This window comes from Ammospiza nelsoni, chromosome 3 (genome assembly GCF_027579445.1).
Source record: "Ammospiza nelsoni isolate bAmmNel1 chromosome 3, bAmmNel1.pri, whole genome shotgun sequence".
Lineage (NCBI taxonomy): Eukaryota > Metazoa > Chordata > Aves > Passeriformes > Passerellidae > Ammospiza > Ammospiza nelsoni.
In genome coordinates this window covers 49368983-49391902 of record NC_080635.1, presented here as the reverse complement: position 1 = coordinate 49391902, position 22920 = coordinate 49368983, and the positions used below count along the sequence as shown (strand labels likewise).

The 22920-nt window shown below is 37.2% G+C and overlaps 1 protein-coding gene across 1 annotated transcript in view; it reads right to left on the bottom strand.

The window, feature by feature from the left end:
* The window catches only part of EPM2A (EPM2A glucan phosphatase, laforin), a 35836-nt gene that overhangs the window by 8833 nt on the left and 4083 nt on the right, over window positions 1-22920 (bottom strand). Inside the window, exon 2 of the mRNA XM_059468396.1 lies at window positions 14824-14998. Within this exon, the coding sequence (XP_059324379.1) occupies window positions 14824-14998 (175 nt within the window). The remainder of the gene's footprint in view (window positions 1-14823; window positions 14999-22920) is intronic.

The following is a 22920-nucleotide window of genomic DNA, read 5'->3' as shown; positions in this document are numbered from 1 at the left end:
AAGTTTTCAACTTTCAGCCAAATTTAAACTAGTTCAGAGACCAGATGTCTGTTCCCTGTCTCACATGACACAAAAAGAGATTTCCAGAAGTATTGCTTTGGGCACATTCAAAGTGAGAATATAGGAAATCCTCAGCTACAGCTGAGATGCTCTTTCATCTTTTCTGTATTCTCTGCCCTGTGACAAGGCACATCACTTTAAATGGCAATACCACTGGATTATGATGACCCAGAACTATCATCCTCTATGCGCTCCTTCTTTTGCCTGTGGCATCCTTCTAACAACATGTAGCAGCTTATTCATAGGTCTGTGTGTGCCTTCCCTGAAGTACCAAATTAGACATCTCTCTTCCAAGCCTTCCTTGTTCTTTTCTCTGAACCTGTGACAGTGAGCACTTCCTAGAAATCAGATGAGGTTCCCGTACTTTTGTCAGAGCAATCTGGAAACACTGCTTAGATTGCTGTCTAATGCCCTGAAATGCATTCACAGACAGAGAAGAATTTTCAAATTACCAAATTCTCTTCTCCGTTGGAAGATCTGAGCATGTTCAAATATTCTTTGATATGTAGAAAACACACTGATTACTATCCTCACCTCTGAAAAAAATGTATTTTGTCCAATATGAATAGCGCAGTTACAGGTCATAGACACACCTTCTTTGTGTCTCCATAATGGACACAAAGAACAGATTATTTCCTTCCACTCTGTAAAACCCTTTTACTTCTCTCTAAGTTACTAACACATTCCAACACATCTTTGCATTCTTCACACACACACACACACGCCATATATTCAGAGCATCTGATCACTCTTGCTTGCCTTTGGACTCACTCTCTTTTTGAATGTTATGCCCAGTACTGAAAAGAGTACATTTCTGAGAAGAGCCAACAATTATTTATCATTTACTTACTTCTTGTGCTTCAAAGGCTTTATCCCTCTTTCAAGTCCCCTGGCAGTTCTTCTACAGCATGTCATTGCTGACCTATATTCAACATGGGATTCCTTTTTCAAGTTAACATCTTTCCAAACAGATGAACCTACTCAACAAGGAGAGACCAAAGTTTGCCCAAACCATTATTAGTTTCAATTGCCAGTGGTGTCAAAATAAACTAAATGAATATGCAGCAAAAGAGCAGATGAGATTCACAGTTAATGAATGCATCTCTGCAATATGTCTTGGAATAAATAATCTCATATGCACATCACTGTATTTTAAGCTAACTATAATCAAATGGAAAGGGAAACAGTACCTGCTTCTAGTGACACTTGGTGAAAGCATTGCTTTATAAAGAGATCAAAGTGGAAATATGAGCCTGTACCAAGAAGTGAACTAAAAGTAACAAAAAATGCATAGTAATGGTCTAAAAAATCACTCTGTCCACTCAAACTTTGAACTTTTTACTAACATTTTGTTGTATCAAGAAAGATACAGAAAAATGAAAAATATTAAATATCAATTCAGTAGATTTCTTGTGAAAATACTTTCAAATGAGGGCAGCCTAAGGATTTAACATCCTTAAGAGGGAATTTCCCCTTGTTTAAAGTTCATATGTATGAAAAGGCCAAATCAACTGGCTTTATCTAAATAAAAGACATAAAGAATATAAATAAAGAATATTTATAAAGAATATAAATTCCATATAGCTTCACCTATAAAGTAACTACCAAGAGATGAGAAAAATGGCAAAATTTTAAAAATAATTTTTTAGCCTTGTGTCTTCCTCCAAAATATGGACAGCATGGACAGATACCAAAACAGAGTCCCTTGTTTGGTCTTGCACAGGAATTCTGGTTTTTCTATAGTCTGTTTAAACAAAGGACAGAAAGATCTCTCAGCAAAATGCCTCCTTGCCAATGGAATAATTATGTGGGACTGGGGGGTTATGACACTGACATTTCATTGCCTATTGCAGAGGGCACAAGGCTAAATGATGTGATCTTAATCCCTTCTCCTGTCGATTTACTGATAAAGTCTCCTTGCAGAAGACGAACTGACGGACCCTTCTCGATGAGAGGCCTGACTTAAGCAGGATTGACTGGGAACAGTCAGATGCACTTCATTTCCCAGCACAGAGTCAAGCAGTAGTAGCCAGAGCAGGAGAGCAAGGTTTGATGATGCTATGGTCTGACTCCAAGATAGAATAAACAGGCTTGATAAGATCACTCTTATCAAGAAAGATGGAATAAATGTCCATAACCTTAGCAGAAGCCACCAGAGAAAAGCCCTGATTCATGATAAAACTATATCTTACTGAAATGACACAGCTGCAGACCTTGTAGAAACTACTTATATTCTTGAACAAAAAATTGCTCTTACCTAAATGTCAAATGTAGAAGGAGCACAAGTCATTGCTTATAAATTTGTTCTGCTTTACCACTGAAAGAGTGCAGTTTATTGTGAAGTTAAGATTTCTACCTCAGGGCTTTAAATGAGGAGAATTAAACAGGCTACAATGTAGTTCCAAGGATTTTTTTACTTCTCCTTCTTATTTGGAACTCTGATGAAAAGCAATTAAGGTCTGGCAAATTTTCTACTTAGATGTAATTTGAACTACTTATCTAGCCTCTCACATGGGAGCAGACTTGGAATGTAGAAAGAAACACCTGCTTTTATCACTTTAGAACAACACTTTGTCAGCTTAGCAATATGCAAAATTTCTCAAGCCCTTGAATTCTGAGTCTTATGCTTAATACTATCTTACTTATTCCATGTTCACAAATCTGTGGCATAAAACTACCTCATTTACTGATATGCCAAGCAAATAAGCCATTAAGGTTTGACCCCAAGCTGACAATGTGCTAAAAATAAAGCAGGTAAGAATAACATCAAACCTGTAACTGGAATACAGTATTACCCAGACTGCAAAGTCGTTCCTGTGTTGCGCAGCCCTCAGGTTCTGCTGTCTTAGGAAAGGATTTCCATAGCGTCAGTGTGATGGTACAAAAGGGTTTGATTGTGCTCCCTTTACCCACCAAACTGCTTTACAGCAGGCACCACAGTGCCTTGAGGTTTTGAGACACTGAGCAACTGTGGCCATGCCTAAGCACAGCCCAGCTCTTCGCACTCACAACCTTCTGGTGCATTCCATGTGTGCTTCAGGATTGTCCGCGGCTTTGAAGTCACCAGGGGTACAGGATAGAAAGATCCACGTGAGAAGAATTAAAGTCACATAAGACTTTAGTCTATAGAGCCACAAAATTTTCTCTTTATGGCCCATTTTCCCCTTCCACAGCAATCCCAAACATTCCCTTACAAGGAACATAAGAGCTTTATTAGAAGAAACTCCCAAAAAACATCTCATAATAAGAAATGCAGAGATTGAGAACATTCCTAACATCCTATACCCTGCCAAAGCAGGGAACTTATTTGATAAAAACATGTAGACAACTGGGAAGTAAATCACATCCCATGCTGCAAAAATGACAATAGTATTTGGCTAAGTAGTAGCACTATGCTTGAAAGTCACAAAATAATCCTTCTGTTGCATTCAGTACTCATAGACCATCATCAGGAAAAATGGGATGAAGGAAGAGAAACAGAGAGCTGGAGAGCCCAGCAGAGAGTGCCAGAACAATCAGAGTTCTAGAAGACAAGTTTTCAGAGAAAAGACTGGAAGATCCAAGGACTAATATCAGAATGAACATATTGAGATATTCCAAAGTCAACCACTCTGATTCTGGGAAAAAAGGAGTTTCCAAGCATATATTAAAGGGCTATAGAGAGGCAGGATACTAATTTGTTCTCCAAGTCTTCTGTGGAGAGAACAAGAAGAAATTAACTTGAATTGCACTAGGAAGACTTAAATTGAGATTAGTAAAGCTTTTTAATGGTTGGAATAGTGAGGTAATTGAATGGGAGAGTAACAGGCCTGTAGAGTCTCATCACTAAGATGAGATCATATTTTAGATCAGGCTGGATAAACCTGAAATGATTTAAATGTAATTGAGATTAAGTTGGGGCAAGGAAATGGACTGGATATTTTCTGAGGTCTCTTTGAGCCTATGATCTATGATACTATAATCATAAACTTTAATTTCCATTTCTGGAAGCACTACCTATATTCATTTATCAAGTTCCATCTTGAAATAATTTAGGTTCCTTGTCCTTCCTGCCCTATTTGAAAGGTCGTGCCAGAATTCAGATGTCTTTCCTTTGATGACAGAAACCTTGTTCTAATTTACACTCTGAATTCATTCAGAAGCAATTAATATCCATTTCATCTTAAAGAAGGTTTAATTTCAATAATTCTTCTTCCTCCTTTGTAGTAATTCCTGAATGTCTTTTACAAATAGTAATAGATCCTCTTTCTTAGTCTTCATTAAACTATGCTGTCTATCCCAGGAGCAGTCAAACTATGGTAGCAGAAACCAATTTATTTAGTTTCAACTCCAGTGGCATAAAAGTTGCACATCCTGTGGAAACCACTCTCATTCATTGCATGTGTGTTCTCCAGATACAACAATAGATTAAATTTGTCTAATTTTGTCTCTAAACTAAGCTCACATACTCCAGTAAGTCCAGTAGAATTGCTGTTATCAACCTTGTAGTACATTCAAACCTATACAGTGAAAAGACGCACAAAATAAACTCTTTTTCCTTCTTCACTTCATTCCATCAACAAGCTTAAAGCAAAATAATTTATCTCTTATACTTTTTTTATAATCTATTTTGTCTCTGGTCTAAATATGATCCAAAGTAATGTGGTCACCCAAGACTTCACCTACACAGCCAGAACTGAAATATGGAAGATTAAATGTTATTCTCCCTGTATTCAAAGTGAAATATTTTATGTCACATTTTTCTATGTATTTCTACTGTGAAGATAAGAAAGTAATGATCCACAAGCACACCAATGCCTTGTAGGATGGGGTGTCCAGATCTAGCCTTACAGGACTTTGCCAGAATTTCTTTTCAAACCTACACACAAGTTTCAATGAATGCCTAAGGAGCACACTGTATGCAGAAGAAAGCAAAATTTGCTTTTGTAAGAAATGACTCTTCTTGCACTTTCATTTTATAAACATTCTCTGAAAGCAGACAGTGTGCCAATTACAGAAATACAGCCTGAGAAGAGAATCAGGTTCCAGGCTTGTACTGAACAACCTGGAAAGGAAAGGACTCCTCCATTGGCTTGTGAGCATTAATGCCTAAATGCTCCAATTAAAGAATCTTTTCTGATGCAGCCATGGTTGCCAGTGGTTACTTCCTACATATGTCTCTGTTAGACTGCCAACATTCCCATTTGTTTTGAATTAGAATGAATACCCGGAAACACAAGAACAACAGGCTGCTAAACTCAGCCAGACAGCAATAAACCATGAATTCCTTGGCATTAGGAATGAGAATTTCTAACATTAATGCTTGGCAATGGGAATGATGCCACTGCTGGCACCTGTAAGTTAAATCATCTCAACAAAATTGACTCAAACTGCTACAAATGAACTTTAGGTTAATGCCCAAGAAGATTCGGGAATCATTAATAAAAATATATTTTGTGTTCTTTCAGAGTTTACCTATTAGCAGCTACTTAGGAATCTAGACTGGGAAAACAATAAAAGATAGATCCAGTTTTCAAAATGTAGCATTTCAGATCCAATGGAAATAAATTCCAATGCTTCAGAAACAAGTACATATTAATGAAAATTGCATAATTGCAAAGCACAGATTATTGCTAGGTGGCCTTGTGATCCACATGGAAGCATATGCACATGTACAAAATAATGGAATCTCTCAGAACTCCAACAGTCAGAGAAAGATGTACATTCATCCCTTGTGGTACCATCTGCAAACAGCCTTGATGAGCTCTGTATCTGTGTTCATTCCAGAATTTATCCAGAATTTCTAAACACACATCAGTTCATTTATTTGCGTTTTAAAGAGGGAAAAATATGTACTTGAACAGCACAGGCTGGGGGAAACATCTTAGAAATATGGAGAAAAATGGAATTAACCACACCACATCAGTTACATAAACATCTAAAATAAGGTGTTCTCACAGGAAAGCCAAATCAAAGGAATAACCTGTGTATAGTGCTACCATAAAAAATTGTCAGAAAACTTCATTTTAGATAATGTACCTGTTTCTAGATTCTAAACATAAGATTAATAACCCTGGTGGATGAGCAGCCAACATCAAATGTTGAGGCTGGGATGGTACTAGAAGAACCAGAAGAACCTATGCATATCTTTTAACTCAAAACTACAAAGTATAGTGGAATGTCTTGAAGAAGTCTAGGATGACAAAATGGAAAAATATCATGAGAGTTAAATTTATGAATAATCAATGCTGCAGTTTTTATTGGAGCACAAAAACTGACATGAATTACCAGGGGTTCTCTATTTTTTAAATATGTCTCTTTCTTTTTCTTTCAGTCTTCTTTCTTTTCCTAGCAGTATCACTGAACCTGCTTGGAAATTGAAATTTCCAAGCATTTGAACAAATACTCCAAAGTGATCTACTGTTACTAAAGTTTGCTTAAATGTGTTTACATTATCAACTGAAGCTTGACTTTGTACATTTGTTAAACATTTGTTAAACATACTGGATAACCTTATTACCAAGACTAAAGATATATTTGAGAAGATTTTCGCCTTTTATCTCACCAGACTGAAGCAACTCATTGTTATAAGGAAGCTGAGAAATTCAGTCTTCTGCAGTGAAAGCAGTATTTAACATTCTTTAGGACTGGTCTGCACACAGCCAACCCCCCAAGCTGGCAGCTGGACCACAGAAAGAAGGAGCATTAGAGAAATTATTTTGTTAGGGAAGCTGCATATCCTCCTTATCAGATCATCACCTTGGGAAAATGAAGGCACTGGATAGATCTGTTCTGAAGCGCTTTTAAAAGGCAGTCCCAGAGAGGTTAGTTAAATCAAAAAATAATAATTAAAAAAGAAATGGCTCTAGAAGCCCACCAACATCCATCCCCTTGTACTAGTGCCCAGCATCCAGCCCTGAACCAAATGATAGTCATAGAGAGCCTCATTGCTGACCCACAGCTGATGGATGGGAGGGAGGAGAAGGGAAGGAAAGGGGAGAAAGGGAAAAAGTAAGCAACCACCTATTCAATTTTTTTTTTTAATGTATTCCACATTTTCTTGTGTCTGTATTAAAACTCAAATGCATATATTGCCTTTATACTTCTCTTGATGCTTAAAATCATATATTCTATTACTGGGTTTTTCACATCAAAGAAAAAAGACATTTCATTTAAACATATAAACCATGCTGTCTACTGAACCAATAAAGAAATACACATTTCTTAAAGCTTGGCAATGTCTATGACATTTGACTCAATTTTTATCACAGTTCATGGGAGGACACACATTAAACTTCTGAACAACAGCAGGGATTATGTACCTGACTCTCTGAAATTAAATTTCCCAAAGTACAAGCATTAAAGGAGGGAGCAAGAGATTTTCAGTTCAGCCTCTTAATATGTTCCCTGGGAAGACAAATGCAGTTCATTTCTTTGTTGTTTTTTTTTTTCCTTACAGAGAGAAAATTATATATGGGAAAATACAGCAACCATTTGATAATCTCTATTTACTCTTGAGAAATAAAATACTTATGTTTCTGAGACACGCTTCAAAGGAACTAGAGCTATATTCCAGTTTCCTTTCTAATAAAAAAAAATTTATCCTTTAAGTAGGACTCTCCATATTTTCACATGGAGATTCATTTTTTAAATTATCTTGTAAATATCTGGAGCTTTTAAGCATGAAAACCTACATTTATATCTCTCAGCATTTACAAAAATTATTCAAGATGGAGGTAGCATTCATAACTTGATAGCTATAGCTTGCTACTGTTTCAAATGAAGTATCTTTAATGTTTTCCCATTTCATTTGAAATAACTATGCAGTTGTTTATTTCAGATTTTTTTGACTTTCACCTCTTTCAGAAATATAGTATACACTGAGCAGGTAAGTAAACACCAAACCATCTGGTAATAATAAAACACCTGATGGTATCACTTTCCACATTTGGGAGTAAGAACTCAATTGTTCTGAGGCTTCTTTTCTGTAAGAGTCACCTCAGGGTGGCTGGGCCAGTCTGCCCTAGGAGCTGTGCCTGCAAAAAATCACAGGAAGGGGAGGCAGAGTGGGTTTACTCTGCAAGCACACATCTCTGGTTCAACAGCTTCATCAGGTGTAACTTACAGTTGTGTTAGTGAAGTTTTTCCAACAACAACCAGCAATCTGAATTTACTCCCTCCTGGTAAGCAAAATACCAATTAGGATGTGTACACAATCTCTGCTTTTCAGAAAGAGTTCTGCTATCTCTGGATAAACTGCATTAAGAAATGCCAGCAATTACCAGCGCCTAATAAATGGATGTAAAAGCCAGGAGGAAATGAATATCTGCAAGACAACTGGAACACCATCTTCAGTGAGAGAGTGACGCTGCCCCTTCCTTGTCATCCCAGCTGTGAGCTAAATTGCCCGGGATTTCACAATCTCAGTCAATTTCATTCACAGCCAGCAACACCAGCAAATTGCTTTCCAATGGAGACAGAACTTTACTCCCTCACTGACAGCCTGAATTTCAAAGAGTAAAGAGGCAGGAAAAAGGGCTGAAAACCTCCAGAATAAATACGAACAAGCAGCAGGGAGACACAGTAAAACACACAGAGAAATTAGAAGCAACAATAGTTTCTGCTCCCTAACAGTGATACCCCACATAAAATTCATACTTACTGGACTATCAACATTTTTCTGTTATACCCTACAGAGAAAAACAGAACTACGTTTACTCCTCCAGCCTTCCATGGAGGGTTCCCAATATCCCTTCTGTTTTTTTCTCCCAGAATGACACAGAATTGTAAGTTTTTCTTAAGAAGTAAGTAAATAATTTTGTGCAGAGGCACACCTATGAAAAGATCCATTTTAAAGATCAACAGTGGTTTTAAGTAAATATTACCTATTACCAGCCAATTGATTAAAGGCCTCATCTTCTCATCAACAGCCAGACTGTGCTTGCTGCCATTTTACTAACGAAATACTCATTCCAGAAAATCATCTTTCTAAATAAAAAATTCTCAAACACCCAATGCCAAAACCACATAAGAATGGCAGAATGGTAAAGAAAACTACAGGAAAAAAACTTCCAGAAAAAACTCACAAGACTAACCAGACACCATGCTAAGATTTTCTTTAGCTTATTCACATAGGTAGTGTACTGTTCATCAGACATTACTTCAGCTTCATCCCAATGCCCAGCCAAAAATTTGTGTCCCTCAGTCATTGAAGAAAGCAACAAACCTGGCAGCCTGCTGGCTAATAGCCATTCATCAGGTTTGACAGGCCAGTCACTGGAGGTGGAAGTAATACTGGGACTTCAAATGCTGGTGACAGTCATGTAAAAATCTTTATCTAGAATCTCGGTGACTTTTTTTTCTTCTGGCAAAATCACCTTTTCTAAAGGCAGATTTCCCTTGCTACCACATCACTCACAAGAAATGTTATTAGAAATGAGTGACATCCAGGAGTTTCCATGTCAAGCTCCTTTTGGGTGCTCAGGCAGTAGGTCACAGCCAGAGAACCAGAGCTGTGCTGGCAACAGCTACTTGCTAATGCTCAGAAAATCAAAATAATTGAAAAGAGAATTCCTGCCATCTAGTTCGTCCACAGTATTCCACTCCATGGCATGTGACTGCTCTGCTGGCACATCCTAACTCCATTTCTGTTCACAGTTCACAAGACTGAGATTTGTAACTAACTCAATAATAGCCTGGCTTGAGCTATCCCAGCTGAGTGCCATCCTGCCTGAGCAAGATCACAAAACTTAGAAAAACAGAATGTTTTTTCCTAGTTTTAGCCATTATTATGAAGGACACAGTGTGGGGAGTTCACAAAAGGAGAAGCTTTTTGTCTGGATGGACAACAAATGAGGAAGAAAAATGCATTTATTAGCCAACACAGAGATCACCCAAATTACATACATGAAAACAAATAAGGATTAAAATCTTAAAACTAAATCAAATTCTAGCCTCATCATTTGCCTTCTCACTTCTGGTCCTGTTGCCTCACACTCCCTCCTCACTTTCAAGAACTCAAATAAAAAATTGCATAAATGTCACTTCTTATGCTGATTTGAAACCCATTTTCTTCACAACAGAGGCTAGTAAAAGCATTTCCCAGCTCCAACTGGGGGTGATGTGGAAAAAAATGAAGACACACAAAGGACAAAAGATAAAATTAACCTTTGAACCATTCTATAAAAGGTGATTCCCATTGGTAAGTAAACAATGGTTCCAATTCATATCAGTTTCAGACTATAGCTCAGTACAACAAAACAATTCAAAGGAGAAGTCAGATATCCTAGTTTATGGGATAAACATATAAAAAAAATGTGCCTTCGAATATTTTCATTACTTAATGTATAAAATGAGCAGATAACTTCACAGTTAGAACCCCAAGTACTGAAATCAAAGGATGAACTCTTATTGATGTTAAGTCCTTTTGATCAGGACTATTTTACTAGAATACAATCAATGAATTTTGTTCCAGAGCTCATTATTTCTTATTCTTTTCTCTAATATCACAAGTATTCTTTAGGCACAGGGGACAGTTAGCTCTCAGCCTTTAATGTTAATTATGGTAATCTCTGTAGACATCATCACCTCTTCTCTTAATTCATAATGTAGGCATAAAATATCAGTGCAGCTTTCTATTATGGTAGCACATGTCACTGCACTCTAGGGGTTTTTTGTGACAGCTTACTCTTTAAAGCCTTTTTTACAATTCAGTAATAAAAATTAGCTAAGAATTATATTTAAAATAGAAAGGCATTTTATTTTTGAATGAGTTACAACCAGTAAAAAGAGAAATTAAAGACTAAAAAAAAAAAGTGCTCTCTCTTGTATCTTTTTCAAAGGCAATTCTAATTTCATACTGAACCAAATATACTCAACCAAGTTCTTGTTTACCACCTAATTAAAGATGCATATCAATCAAGTAAATGCTCATTTTTCCCATAGAAAGAAATTCTGTGCTCCATCAGCAAAATACTGCTCTAGTGCCTCCAAAAGGTAAAAAAGAGGCATTTCTATTTTGCCCTGGATCATTCTTCATTCACTCACCTATCTACATTAACATTTACAATGAAGCAGGGACACACATCTTATGTGACTCTCCTGATCATTCCCACTCAACACCTAACTTAGGTTATAACCTGTATTACTGGCAGTGTTTTAGGAAACTGTCTCACCAACAAGCCACAAAGCATTTGTACATACTACATCATAAATTGTATTTCATTTGCAACCATTGAGAAACAAAAATAATATTTCCAAGCATGGGAGTAAATTTTATTGTATCGTTACCTTAATTTTGTCTTAGGGAAAAAAACCACTGATGATAGCAACACATTTGTCAAATTCCCAATCACTCCATAAACATGAAATATTAGTATTTAACAGCATATATGTATGTGTATATATTTGAAATGCAAAAAAGGTACTAAAGAAACCTGTACCTCAAAAAAATGTTGTCAGGACCCATGGCTACTGTCATGTAGTGACTCCCTTGACTGTGGATTGCTAATTGTGTATTTTCTGCCAAAATGTTTAACAGCCATACAATACCACACTTACAGAGGTTGTTGTCTGAGGAATTCACTTACACATTCCAGTTTATCTGCATTTTACATGCAAAGCATGTAAAAATTATTTTTCTTTGTCAGATTTAAGAAGTATGACTCACAAAAAACACACACCTAAAATTAGTCTGGAAACAGGAAACTAACTAGATGATATTCATAACTAGAGATATTCATTTCCATAGCACCTAATTCTGCCATCAAGCATCATTGTCTTCAATATATTATTTAAGGATTTTGTAATTTCAGGTGTCCTTCCCTCTCTTGCTCTTATGTAATGCCTTTCTTCTGAGAAATGCAGATGTTTTTATACAAATAATAAGGTATACTACATCTACAAATTAGGAACTTCTGCCTTTCACAGATGGGACTGAAACAGAGATAATATGGCCCAGATTCACAAATTTTCTGAAGTCATCTACTCTCAGAAAAGATTACAATAATTCTAATTTACTTTGGAAAATTACTTCATCCTAAGTGAACTCTTCATCCTAAGTGAACTCTCCTGTAATTTGAAGCCATCATATTGCAGTAATATCTAACACAAAAGAGAAACTGATTTTTTGGTGGGATTTTTTTTTTCCTGAATCAGATTTTGGTTAAAGGTGTCATTACATCTCCAAACCAAGTGAATATTAATGCCATAAAGGTATCAGTCATGACTCCTAGCTGCGGGAAAGCTCCATTTCACATTTACAAGAAATTAGTTCAACTCCTGCTGTGCTTAAAAACCACATTATATATTCTCCTACCTGAATGACCAACACAAAATGAGTTCTCTAAATATAAGTTTAAATGTAAGTGCACTAAATTATGAGAGATGCATCTACATCAAATAAGAAAAATCTGATTCCTCAGAGCACTGTTGTCAGCCTCAGCATAGTGCAAAATTGGTTTTGGCTCCAGACAGAGGCAGGCTCTTCTCATCCTGCTGCAGCCCAGTTAAAGCAGAAGCTCATGTTTTATGAAGAAGCAAGATGGCAACAAAGCTCAGAGCAACTGTTTCTAATTGTGATTCAACACAGGATAAATAAAATCAGTCCCAGGGCTCATGTGGGAACCTCCTTTGACAGAGAAAAACCTTCTTTTCTCATTAATTCACACATGGCTGCCCTGTTAAGTGGAGCAACATAGAGGACGGGCTCACATCAAAAGTTTTCATTGATACATCACTTCTTTCCAGCCTCCACCACTGTAAAGATCATACAAGGGGTGACAGGACTCAGAATTTGTGGTCATGATGCTCCTTGCAGCACTGCTGCCTTTAGTACAGCATGGAAAAAGGTAATCTTAGCTGGAAAACCATGATCTGATCATACTCTGATCAGAGTCAGAAAAGTCAGAAGGATTGACTTTTTGTTTCTGAGTTTGGTTTTGCTTTGGGGAGAATGGGGGGGGGGAAGTATATGGGTATTTTAAAAAAATTGTATTAATCTTCATTCTGAATTAATAAATCCATTGCAAAATAAAGGCATTTTCATCAGCTCACTTCAGCTGCTCTGCCAACAACAACAAAAAAATCTAAAATAGATTTTTATTTTTGGGCTGCTTTGTTATAACCAGCAGAATGGTGAATCTGCCCCCAACTGTTAGTAATTAAAAAAACATTTAAGGCTGCATATCTTCAAAGTATTAGAAATAATTATGTGACAGGACTGTTACAGAGAACGCTTGCTTAATACAGCTCAAAGAAATGAGATAAGAGTTACTAAGATGTACATATAAGGTTGCCTTTCAATGAAGGTATAGGTGTGAGAGAAGGGAATGAAGGAGAAGACCTTCATCTGCAAAAGACTAACAGCCCAGAAAATTTTCTTCAGATATCCTCTAGCAGAATCTGCAGCTTTTTACCTACTCTTTGAAACACATAGTCATGCAGATAAGGCAGCATTAAATGGATCACTGCTGCCTCTGGAAAGGAAGATAAGTTGGCCTTTGGTACTTAGATATTCACTTTCTGACAGCTGTTCTTCTTTCTCAAGAAATGTTTCTGCCAAGCAAAGATTACTTGGGATTGACAAATCTCTGCTTTGGAATAAACAAGATCTTTACTCTGATAGGACGTTGGAAACAGATGTTTAAGATCCACATAACACTTTAGTCTACCAGGCATACTATATAACTTGAGAGGGTCTCAGGAAAAAGGTCCCACAAACACCTACATGTGCCTGACAGTGTTTATGAATCCCTGCTATTTCAAAAAATACCAAGGGGAAGAAATCTTTCCCTCTCACACTGCAAGTCTAATGAGGAAAAGACAATTCTCCTTCCTACCCTTTGAGAGGGTGGAGACAAAGAGCACAAAGAGGAGACACCATGGTAAGGTTGGGATAGCTGATAAAGTGGTCGGGAGAAATTCACACAAAACAATGCGAGGCCTAATAAAAGTACAAGGTGGTTTCATTTCTTAAAAAAAATACATATCCCTTTGGGATAACTAACTGTTCTGCAATGCATGTGGCATATCAGGACTGCCAGCATTCACACAACTATTATCAAAACTTCCTGCTGTATCAATTGGCTGGAGATAGGGGGAAAAGCTACATAGGGTCCCAAATTCCTCAGTGCACTTTGCTAACCTTCAGTGCTCACCCTGTTGCTCCAAATACAGCCTGTGCTTCCTCTGCACCCTAAAGGCTGGGTGCCCTCCTCTACCTTTACTGTCTCCTTATTCAAGCCAGGATCTTCACCAATGGGACAGTGGACTCAAGTGAACACTATGGAATACAAACATTTTAAGACTTGTCTAAGTTTTAATATATTTTTTAAATAAATGCCCAGAAGCAGAAGTCATCAAAAGTTGCTGTCATTAATTGCAGAGGCTGCCACACAAGAGTGACAACATGTCACCAGTAAACTCCAGTGCTGGATTACATTATTTTTGTTTCTCAGGACAAGTTCTTCAGTAAAATTATCCCAAACCAAACACATAAGATACATGCAATTTTACACATGTATATAGACAAGCATTTGAAAATGACTAGCCTAAAATTGGCACAAAACTTTTTCAGATGTGATGCAATGTAACAGACACATACAGGGTACGGGTATCCTTGAACTTAGAATCTGCTAAACTGACATTTAATTACAAAGAGGTGCTGAACCTTTGTTAAAGTTTACTCTTACATACATACAAACCAAATGCAGTTTTCAGATATGCCAGTTCAGATTTTTTGTTTGTAACATTTGACACCAGCCAAGCTCTGCACAATTCTTTTACCTGGAGTAATGGATAGCTTGATGTCCTGCAATATTGAAATAGAAATCAGTTGTGTGTTTCATCTCATCAGTATGTCCAGAGACTTCAATCCAGTGTGCTATTGGGAGGCAGTAAACTCCATCTACTATGTTGCTCTGGTTGTAAACACAGCTTCGATCATGATGGGGCCCACTACCTGGAACAGAAGAAAGACAGGTGCAGACTGTGTGTCTGGATAATCTTAAAAAAAACCCCAAAACTGTAGGGAGACTTGAACTGAGCATTCAAGGCCAGGAGCAGTGTTTCCTGCTTCTTCAAACTGCATTATTAGCAACTGAAGTAGTGGCAACAGAAACACTGCCACAAAGCAAATATTCAGCATTAAAATAAAATTTTGTAGATTATTTTAAAAATATTTTTAATTTATTGGTTATTTTAAAACCCCCCACAATATGAAAAACTCCTAAATCACTTACAATGTAAGAATAATTCATTTCATTTAAGTTCCTCATTTGATGTCTCACAGTATGTGGCCTCAGTGTTTAATATTCTTGCTCAGTGACCTCTCCCAAGGGTATCAATCTTGCTGTGTCTCAGACATGCCATGGCAGCCTGACCTTGGTTCAGGTTGACTTCTAAGAAAGTTGCCAAGATATGGGAAAGACCTCAGAGAAAATTCAGAGGACAGCCATGCATGCTCAGAAAGGTAAAACCACCAAAAAAGGTAGGACTGGTGACACAGGATTTGCTACCAGCTAAAGGATTCAAGAGGAAAAACTTCAAGGTGGAAAGGCATCAAAGCCCAAAGAAGGTGGCAGCAATGTAGAAACAGCAATGTAGAAACAAGGCAGACTTATTTAAAAGGGGAAAGATTTCCTCTTCCACCTCATTCACAGCTGCCTGGCCAGCAAAGACTCATCAGATTCCTGCAGACCAGACACATTTGGATATCTAGCCAAGGAGTTCATTAAACCTTCTCTGTCTTTTATGTTTGTGGACCAATAGACACTCACTTTGTTGTCTTCCAATGCATGTCTCACTTTGAGAGTCTGTTCATACCCAGTAGAAGCTGCCCAAAGTGACCCACAGAGTCACAATTGCAATGGTGAATGACCACAGCTACCCTAAACGGCCTAGTTTAAAGCAAGATTTTTTTTTCTTATGATTTTCCACCAATATTTATTACCTCTTCTTCTTCTCCTACAGCAATAGTGTGAGCTTTAGTCAGAAAAGATGTTTTTAGTCCCAGTTGCTTACCAGAGTAAGAAACTTGAATTGAAATGGGTCGCATCATCAACCAAAAGGTTATCAAGCCTCCAAAAATACAGTACATGTACAGTCTCCCCCCAGCACCATCTTTACATACTTACTGTAATACTAATTGCCATGTAGGAATAATTATCGTGCAGATCAGAAGTGACCTAGTCTATGGCTTCCTTAAGCCTGTTACACTTATACACTATTAATGATGTTAAAATATTTCTGAGAAAAATTATGCCCAAAGGAATATCTTCAATTTCCCATTGCACATAAATGCATGACCAGTTTTCAATCACTACAGTTAGGGAAATTTGCTAAAGCAAGAGCATTTTGGGATATGTATTAATGCAATGATTAGAGAGTAAGAATAACATTTAAGAGGAAAGCTCAAACCATCTCCTTATTTCCAGATGACGTGCAGGCCATTTTATCATAATTGTGACATATTATTATTTACCAAAATGAAAAATAAAATATGAGGCGGAAAACTATTTTCTCTTTCACATTGCTGAGCAGTTATGCATCACATAGTTTTTGATTATTTTGATTATAAATAAGGTAAGCAAGATCAGTAAAGTTTCAGAAGCTACAAATTTCACCACTATATTTTTATCTCACACTTATAATTGCTTACATGTTCTTACCACTTGTAACCAATACAAGAAGACAACAGCATACATCAACAAATACAACAGTGTGACAAAATATATGGATGCTTATGATATTTAATTAATGACTTCATGCATGCAGCCACAAAGAGCCCACCTTGCCTTCCCCATTCTACTCTCCAGCACCTGTTTGTAGCCATGCACATCACAGTGCCCACCTCCTGCCATCTCGAGGCTGTGTCTGATCCTGACCCCCACACGCCCACGGGCCCATGTCCTGCCCCAGCCTCAGCCTGTCCCCAGGGAGGTGCCTGATGCTCGGGGCTGGGGCTGCCCTCGTGCCCCAGGCTGCCTGCTCCTGACAGCCAGTCCCATGGGGTGTCCCTGCAGTCCCAGGGAGCAGCCAGCCCTCACTGTGCCCTGCCAGTTCTGAACCATGGATCTCTGGCTTTTTTGCTACTCCCAGCCCTGTGTTTCCTGGTACACAGGTACCCACCGTGTGCTTCCTACTGCCCCATTTCCAATTGCTGCTGGTGAAGGTGCATGCACTTCTGCCACCTGCCAGTTTTACAGTTCATCATCCTTCTCCTTCTCCTTGTCCCTTTTTTGCCTTCCTTCCTTCCCTATGACCTTCCTCCTCTCTGCCTTTTTAAGTGCTGCAGCCTCCTTGCCTAGTAACCTTACCACCTTCACCACCATTAATTCCCCTAAATAGCCTGAAACCACATATGGATATGGGGCCAAGAGTAAGTTGCCATGAGATGTTTATTTTATTTGTTCCCTCAAACAGGTTTGGTCAAATCTCATTCTGAAACACTTTCTTCTGTAATAAATATTTATTGATGTTGATTTTTGTGCACCACTGAGCCTCAGCCTTCCCGCTGTGGCCTACAGTCAGACCTGAATCTCAAAAGGTGTGGTTCTGATTTGCCTTTAATAATCAGGTAAACAGTAGCAGCTTGCATTTATATCATATTTTATGAGAATTGCCTAGTCCTTTACTACTCCTTATGTTAGATACTGATCTATAAATTAAACAACTTTCCTACTGAAATAAGACATCTGTGCAACAGAATGTACATCAACATATTTTCAACATATACATATATATTCACACATGATATAGCTTCATACAGGAAGGAAAGTGTGCTGCCATCTTCAATAAATACTAATTTAGGGAACAGTATGATCAAAGTGGACTGTCTTCAGAAGGACTTCTTAAAGGAATTATGGAAATCTGCAATTACCAAAAAAGATCAGGTTTCACTACCCAGGCAATATCCATGATTACACAAGTGCTTTTCATCAGAGTTTGCTTCACAATATGCATTTAACAAGGAAGTTTCAAAATGAGAAAAAGTTATTTTCTCAGTCCACATCATGTTTCTGCTAGCACAATCTGTCTCAGGAAATCCACCATATTTTGGATGTCATAAGACAACAATGCAATTTTTATACTATTTCAACTTTTCTGTTTCTAGAGACAATAGTAAACCCTAGAACATCAAATGTTCCATTCATCTTTGAAAAAAGGAAAAGAAACACAAATGTCCTTTGAGAAAGGGCTCACACAACAGCGAACACATGATTTTACAGCTAAACCCATTTCTATATCAGTATTTTTCTTCATCTCATTTTTATTCATATTCCAAGTGGAAAAACACAGGTTTAATTATTTATCATTAGGAAGCAAATACACAACCATCTGAAAATATGTAAAATTCAACCATAAAAAGAGATAATTTAAATATTTGAATGGTACTGATCTTCCCATTAATTGATCATGTTGGCTTTCCTAATTAAAGATGAAAAGCATTTTGGAAGAGTTTATTAGAACGTAGAGGTGCTAGTTTAACTTCTAGAATAGCATTTTAGTTCCTTTAATAAGGCTCTTTTTTTTTTTTTTAATTTAAATATTTAAAACCCATCTTTGTGAGTCTTCACAGCAAAAGTGCTTTTCTGAAAGAGAAAGATTAAAATAAGTTTCTTGGCATTAAATGATAAAGTTTTTCATTGCTTTTGCACTGGTTGATCTGTACTGCAGATGGTTTTGTGCAGAGTCCACTGACATAGGGAACTGCCAGAGAGCAAAGCAACCAAGTAGCCCCACTTATAGTTCAAGCCTCACAGAGGGCTCTTTCAAAATCTGCAGGACTGCAGTTTATGGCTCCTTGTTTAATCCATATGAAGGATGATCAAAGGAGCATAAGAAGTCTGTACAAATAACTAAACAAAAGAATAAAACCAAAGACCTCCATATAACTGATAAATTGCTCTGGTAAAAGGAGGAAACCAGAATGGAGCAAAGGAAAACTTTGGTTTTGATCCTCCTTGAGCAGGGAAGTTGGGCTAGATGACCCACAGTGCTCCCTTGCAACCTGATTAATTCTGTGATTTTGTGAAAACTAGAAGCAGATATAGGAAGTGATACAAGATGTACAAAGATCTAGGACTCAAAAAGGTAAGCAGAGACTAGAAGAGGATGTTCTGAAATTCAATCTTATGAGGCACAACCATGAAACACAAAAGCCTGCAGTTACTATTTTATTAGAGCTGTACTGCAGGCATGAAAGAAGTATAATTCAACAGTCTGCCAACAGCACAGACTCATCTTGACACAGAAAAGGACTGCACACAGATTGCACAGAGTGGAGAAATTACCAGCTTGATCTTAAAAGATAAACAAAATATGGGTCAATGAAATTTCTTATCACCATTAAGAGTGATGAACAAAAAACACATCAATAAATGTAAAAGATGAGATTGCCTCTCCCACTGTCTCTGCAGAGCTCTTTGCTGCAAATCTCTGCTCAGCCACTGCTCTCCCAGTTACCAGCTTGTTGCACACCTTGCTCCAAGTTTAATTTTTTTCTATTCTATGTTATGTAAGGGAAGATGTGCAGGAACTACAGGGCACAACTGCAGCCATAAGGTGCTGGGTATCTCATCCCTGCCTTAGCCTGACCCTAAAACACAGATATGCAACTTCCAAACCTCCAAACCCCAGTAAGGTGAGGGTGTTTCTCAGTTCACTGCTATCTCTTTAAAAACCACAGGGCTACTTAGATAAGCTTAGAGAAACACATTAACTGACCAACCCAAACCACAAGCAGCCAGGCAATTTTGAGATCACCTACTCACAAATCAGTCAGAGGACAGACTAACTCCTATAATCTTTGTCTTAAGTTTTGCATGAACCAGCACACTTTAAGTGTCAATTCAAAATTTTTAACTATGTCTAAATATTTTAAGTAATTCTATTTGTATCAAATGAGGTCTTTTTACAAGTTAAATTAGTATCTTAAGTTCATGCTTAGAAATTCCCCTGGAAGAGTTTAATATTATAAGCACTCTGGGGGCAGATAAACAGGGAAGAGTCAAGGAATAAAAGACTTTTATTAAAAAAAAATAGTAGTAGAAGAGAGAGTAAAGAAAACATTTTTTTAAAAATCTCAAAAATAAAGCATTTAAAAGAATAAGTTTTTGCTAGCTTCTTTACATTTTATACCAAAATTACAGTGAAGAAAAGTCTCAAGTCCTATTTTGGATACAATTTTCAGTTATCTGAATGTGCTACTGCACAGTCTTGTTATCACACATCACTCAAACTGAACTTCCTTCAGTACATTCACAATATTCAAATTTACTTACCCTTCACACCAGATTCTGTCACAAAAGTCTCCCTGCTGCCTGTGAACAAAATTCAATCTCTGATGTTTTGAAATAGGATCTGTCTCAATCTTGCCAAGACTGAATTGCTATTGATTGTTAAAAAACCAGAGGTGGGGGCGGGTTCACCTCATTGAAACTGAGTGAGGTCAAGTTTTCAAGAGTTGCAGTCTGCCACAGGCTCTGGAGTCCCACCTTCCTCAAGTCTCAGCAAAGCCCTCAGCAGCAGCCCTTTGTATTAACACCTCTGACAAATATCTCCAATTCTGTATGCCATGTATGAAGCCTTACCCTTATGTCTAAGAAAAGCATACTTTGATTTTTAATGCTATTTTTTTCTGCTGTCAGCAAACCATCTTCCCCTCAGGTTCTGTAAGTGGCAGATGAATTTATTGTATTACTTAAATACCTAGTATTAATGTAAGACAAAATTGTTAATTTGCCACACCTAGTTAAGTAACTCCTTAACTGGTCAGATTTTCAGAAATGTTTCCTTGCATTTGCAAGCCAAGAAGAGATACCCAAAAAGAAGAAAACCACGTGCATCATACACCACGTTTATATTCTACCAGACTTAAAGCAGACTTTTCAACTTCCTTTTTGGTAGAGCTGCTACATAAAACCATGGAAACAAGTTCTAATTCTATTAAAATCCAGGCGGAATTTAAGACTTTTTAGTCTATTTATATATCCTAAGAAAATTATTTGATGGAATTACATTTTGAAATTATGCCTGAATTAAAACTAAATGGTTTACAAGAAAGGCATTCTCAACACTTAATGCTGTTAATCACCAAGGCTTGTTCTTTCTTTTTCTTTTTTTTCATCAGATATAAGAAAATCAGAATTTTTAAAGGCAACTTTCAAAAACATGTTTTATTTCTCTCTGTAGTTCATCTCAGGCCCAGGTGTTTTTCAGTGGGAACTTTATTGTACTAAGAGATTTTAACCAAATGCCTGACTTAATGATGAAGTCAGAGAAAAGCAACTAAAAGCAAATCTTCCTCATGTATAAGACAGTTTCTTTTCTGATAGATGGTAGAAATAGCACTACAGGAAATACAGATGAGAGAATAATGGCTGATAGCAACAAAATGTATAATCTAATACTATCTTCCCATTTGCTTTGACACTGTTTACTGTACTGTCTACTACTGATTGCTACTTTCTGTCATACCAGAAGCATGACAGAGGAAATGAGCTGTATCAAAATAGCAACCACAGCAATACTTTAAACAAAGTATCATCCCAGTTACTTATCACTTCTCAGTGTTTCTTGCCATTCAAAATAAATTGCTGAGCCCTACTGCAGGCTACCACCCCTTGGAAGTGAGGGACAGGAAAAATGGTAAATACAGGATTTGCATAAATAATGCATTTATTGTAAATTTACTATTATAACCACAAAGGCTTTAATTAGACTCTCACAGAAATCAGAACTGGACCCTGATTATCTCTGTGGGTAGGAAAATATACATGCCTGCCAAACCCAGAGAATATGTATTTGCAAGTAGAGGCATTTAGTTTTATTCTTGTAATTTTGCAGTTTCACATAGGCCACTCTGCGTTGTTCTACTGATGTCAGGTTGTCTGCTCAGTATAAGCTGGTTAATGCTGATAAACAGACAGGAAGTAATGAGAATCTTGATGCCATTTAATTATTCAAAAATGCATGCTATGTATAAGTCATCTGGGGGTTGAAGAACAAAACACAAAGAGCTACTGCACTTTGTAACCAACCAAAGTTTTCCTCCATTCCTTAAGGAAGTATTGGGTTGAAGAATTCAAATTTATCCACTAGTTAAGTTTTGTCACATCTGAAAGGTGTTAAGGTATCTAGCACTGTCCAGAAAGCAACAGCCTTGCAGGAATAAAATACCTATGATGCAGAATTATTCAACTATCACATAGCTTGTGCTTTATGTCCATTTCTAGTCACCACCTACTTCAGAACTGGGCTTGGGAAAATAAGTAAAATTTGGGATTATTTTCCAAAGCAGAACAGATTACACTAAATACTAATGAAACATGCAAGTAATTGCAGGACGCCAGGCAGCCGCTGGCTATACACAGGGAATGTGGCACCACCCAGTGGGAAGAGCACCACATGAAACATCTGCACTAAAAGAGCCATGAAGAATTGTAACTCTTCAGGGCTCACTGGGAGTTTTTTGTTGAGCTTCGTTTTTTTCTTCGTTTTGTTTGTTTTTTTTTTTTTTTAATAATGGAACTGCTTTTGGAGGGAAAAAAAAAAAGAAAAGAAACCATGGATCTCAGTTACAGAAACATTGTATCCAACTGTACTTCCTAGAATGGCCTCAAACGAATTTTTATTTTGCATATCCTGCTAAGGATTAGCCCCAAGCATTTTTCATTCTGTTACAATCTCTCCATTACAAATGGCAACTAGATCTTACCTTCTCATACAGCCTTAGAAGAATCCCCTCCTTTTAATTAAGAAGTTATACCTTTTTTATTCAAAGAGCTGAGGCCAAAAGTCAGATTGCTCTAAGTTTCAACACACTTTAAAAATGAAATTTTAATGTGCTTAACTATCACCAGTGTTTTCAATCAATCAGGT